General features: G+C 29.0%; 1 protein-coding gene across 4 annotated transcripts in view; it reads left to right on the top strand.

Moving 5' to 3' along the window:
• Positions 1 to 3,677, top strand: part of LOC106684965 (gustatory receptor 68a) — a 69,128-nt gene that overhangs the window by 21,710 nt on the left and 43,741 nt on the right. The window contains exons 1-4 of one of the 4 annotated variants that reach the window (XM_067047521.1): positions 274 to 1,217; positions 1,289 to 1,357; positions 2,347 to 2,436; positions 3,092 to 3,192. In XM_067047521.1, coding sequence (XP_066903622.1) covers positions 348 to 1,217; positions 1,289 to 1,357; positions 2,347 to 2,436; positions 3,092 to 3,148 — 1,086 coding nt within the window. In that variant the 5' untranslated portion in view covers positions 274 to 347 and the 3' untranslated portion in view covers positions 3,149 to 3,192. Of the gene's footprint in view, positions 1 to 273; positions 1,218 to 1,288; positions 1,358 to 2,346; positions 2,437 to 3,091; positions 3,292 to 3,677 lie in introns of those variants that run through there. The other 3 variants (XR_001343767.2, XR_010843454.1, XR_010843453.1) reach the window with 3 other exon arrangements.

The raw sequence follows: 3,677 nt of genomic DNA, 5'->3' as shown, positions 1-3,677 counted from the left end.
ATAATTTAAATAAATAAAATAATTTGTATTGTTGTAAATACAAAATAGTATTTTATGGTTAGCATCTTGTATTTATAATACTTTTCTTACATAACACTTTAGATTATTACAGATAATTATAGATTATTACAGAGAGAGAAATATTTGAAATATTTTGTATTTGAAATTCTTCTTTAAAAAATATTTTAAGTCAGAAGTTTAACTCCACTCTGATGGATATATAGTATTCCATTGTCGGTTCGTTTGACCTAGATAGCTTAAATGAATCAATAGTTAATGTCATTTGGACTTGATAGCATGTCAATATCAATATCAGATAAGGATCCTAGTAATGTTTTTTGTCCTTTATGAAGCAGAGTGTGTCTCAGTCCTTGGAGCCTGTGTTATTTTTTAGCAGGCTTGTTGCAGTCCATCCTCAATGTGACACAAGTTTTCGCAAAGCCCTCCTATATTTCTACACCTACTTTTATTCTACCATTGTTTTTTCTTCTTTCCTCCTAACACTTTTCTGGTACCAGCCACAGATTTCTGCACTGTCTTCCATCCATTTGTTAGTACAGAGATGTCAGATAGTGATCATCTTCACTAACTATGTTGTAGCCATTGGGACAGCACTTGGGGGGCACATAAACCTATTGAATGTCGTTAAAAGATTGGAAGATGTCGATAAGGAGCTGGAAACCACAGGTTACTTTATAAAATACAAAAATGACTATATATTGAAGACGCTCACATTTCGAGTTATCTCACAAATTTTACTTCTATTTCTTGAGTTAAACCTCATGAAGCCTTTAGATCGCAATTATACTATATACTATGTCGTAAGTAAGTATCTCTCCCAATTTTCTGTAACAGCTTTTCAGATGCAAGCATATTCTTTGCTTAAGCTAATAGGAAACAAGTTTTCCATTCTTAATGATAAAATTGAAGAGATGAAGGTCCGTCCAAATTGGGACAAGATCCTGTCTTTTGTGAGAATCTACGATATTCTGAAACAAAAGGCTTTCAATGTGAACCGCTACTATTCTCTCAATACCGTTTTTTCATTAATATCAATTTTTTTTTATGTCATAGTTACTCTTCACCTGTTGTCGACTTTGATTAAAATTCATGAAGATTTCTCTATTATCCCATTGGTATTTTGTATTTTTTTTGCTTTATTTAAAATGTATGAAATTTGGATTACAATTGAACCATTTGTCTATGTCACCAACAAAGTGAGATTGTGTTGTATTTTATTTTGTATGAGTGTTTGTGCATTCATAGTAGAGCATATTTTTGTTTGTAGGTTGATTGGTTTAATGTGGAATTGTTCAAGATAATGGTGAGCGACAAGGCTGGACAATATGTTGGTAATGTAAGTGTTTCTTTTATATTATCACTTTTCTGGGGTTTTAAAAATACATAGGTCATCCTACACCAACTCAACCAGTAAAAAAAGTGATTTTAGACGTAAGAGTTTTTAAATGAGGTAAAATGGATATTTATATCATTACTATTGATTTACTAAACATACCTTCCGTCACGCTACTCTATGAACAGCTATGATATAACTCGTAGTTGGCATAATACGAGTTATCTTGTGAATGACAGTAAATGTGTTAATCACATATTTTTATTAGTTAGTATTTTACATAGTGCCATTTGTAGCATTAGTTTAGCCTATATTGTATTAGTAAATTTTTAAATCATTAATTGTTACAATCACTTTGGTTTTCACCTTTTTGTTGTTTTGAAGAAAACAATTCTCCTTCAGAACTAATGTTTAATTAAGTTTATCTTTATTTTATTAAAGTTCACATGGGAGGCACCTTCACAAAACTCTATGTTAATGAACAAAAGTCAGAATGAATGAATGAACCCTCTGTAACCCTTTGATGAATCTATGATCACTACTAGTATCATCTTAAGGCCTGAAGCTAGGATTATGAATTTTCTCGACAATGATGAAAATTTAATACACATTTAATTATCCAGTTTAATTCGTCGTGGTTACAGCTTAAAATAATCAATATCCAAGATGTACCCAGATTATTGGTTGATTTGTCACGTAATGACACTATACATTAAAAAGAGGATTAAAGTAGGAAGAATGGCATAAGATCATAAGATCCACTTTGTGCTGTTGAAACAGACATAAATTAATGAATCATCATTATTGACATCTATGTTAATACATTAACAGACTAAATTGCTTGTAACCTAGTTGTCAGTAACTTATGATTCATTACATATTTTCATAGAAAATAAAAATATGAAGTTTGTTTTTGCAATAATCATTGTTTACATATAAATTATTGTGTTTACCTATTAAATGAGGTGTCATAAACATATTTTTCTCCCTAGGAAAAATTGCAGGTGCATATAGCCCTCAAGCAGGGCATAATATTTTCAGCTGCTGGCTTCTTCACTTTAGACTACTCATTAATCCATTCGGTAAGAAATAAAGAATAAAATCTCAGTTTATATATTAACAGCAACTGACAAAATACAGTACCTTTGACATATATCTAGTTTTATAGCTATTGCTAAAAGGGAGTTATATCTAGTTATATAGTTATATCTAAAAGGGAGCTATGTCCAATTATATAGCTATAGCTAAAAGGAAGCTATATCTAGTTATATAGCAATAGCTAAAAGGGAACTATATCTAGTTATATAGCAATAGCTAAAAGGGAACTATATCTAGTTATATAGCTATAGCTAAAAGGGGGCTATATCTAGTTATCTATCTATAGCTAAAAGGAAGCTATATCTAGTTATATAGCCATATCTAAAAGGGGGCTATATCTAGTTATCTATCTATAGCTAAAAGGAAGCTATATCTAGTTATATAGCCATATCTAAAAGGGGGCTATATCTAGTTATCTATCTATAGCTAAAAGGAAGCTATATCTAGTTATATAGCTACAGCTAAAAGGAAGCTATATCTAGTTATATAGCCATATCTAAAAAGGAAGCTACATATATTCTTAAAAAAATTATATAATTTAACTTTCACTGTCGTAACCAAATTGGAACGGTGCTGAAAGTTCTATATATTTAATTACTTTGATTACTTCATTTGGTCTAATTTGAATTTTGATTCCAGATGATTGGTGCTATTGCTACGTTTCTGGTTATACTGATCCAGTTTGATAAAAAATAATCCAGTAAAAAAAGGACACTTGGTAGTCAAAATCCAAGAGATTAGTAATCATAGTCATTATTGATCATATTAGTGGATATTATTAAACCATTTGCTATATTTTTTACAATCTTTTATGCATAATATATTGTTTTACTGTTAAATAGATCTTATAACCCACTAGTTAAAATTTTACTGGTAGAAGTTTTGAAATACAGAACAATTAATATAATTAATATACAAGCAGTTCAGTTAATTTTAGGTTTTAATGAAAGTAAATTATATAATGATGTACACTAAACATTTTCTCCTATATTGACTATAAAAGAGAAAATATAACAAGAAAAATAAATAAAAATAGACTTATTAAGAATTTATTGATAATACATTGTTAATATTAGCTATTCAGATTCCTGTTAACTTGAAAAATGATTCATTTTAATTATAAACAATAAAAATAAATTATTATTATATAGGTATCAAGTCAAAGTTTTTTGTACACAATTTTAAAAATTAAAATGTTTTATGTCTTATTTATTAAAACCCCCAT

The sequence above is a fragment of the Halyomorpha halys genome, unplaced genomic scaffold, assembly GCF_000696795.3.
Source record: "Halyomorpha halys isolate HHAL.00 unplaced genomic scaffold, Hhal_1.1 Scaffold634.1, whole genome shotgun sequence".
Taxonomy (NCBI): domain Eukaryota; kingdom Metazoa; phylum Arthropoda; class Insecta; order Hemiptera; family Pentatomidae; genus Halyomorpha; species Halyomorpha halys.
Note: the sequence above shows the minus strand (reverse complement) of the source record. Positions and strands in the feature narration are given on the sequence as shown.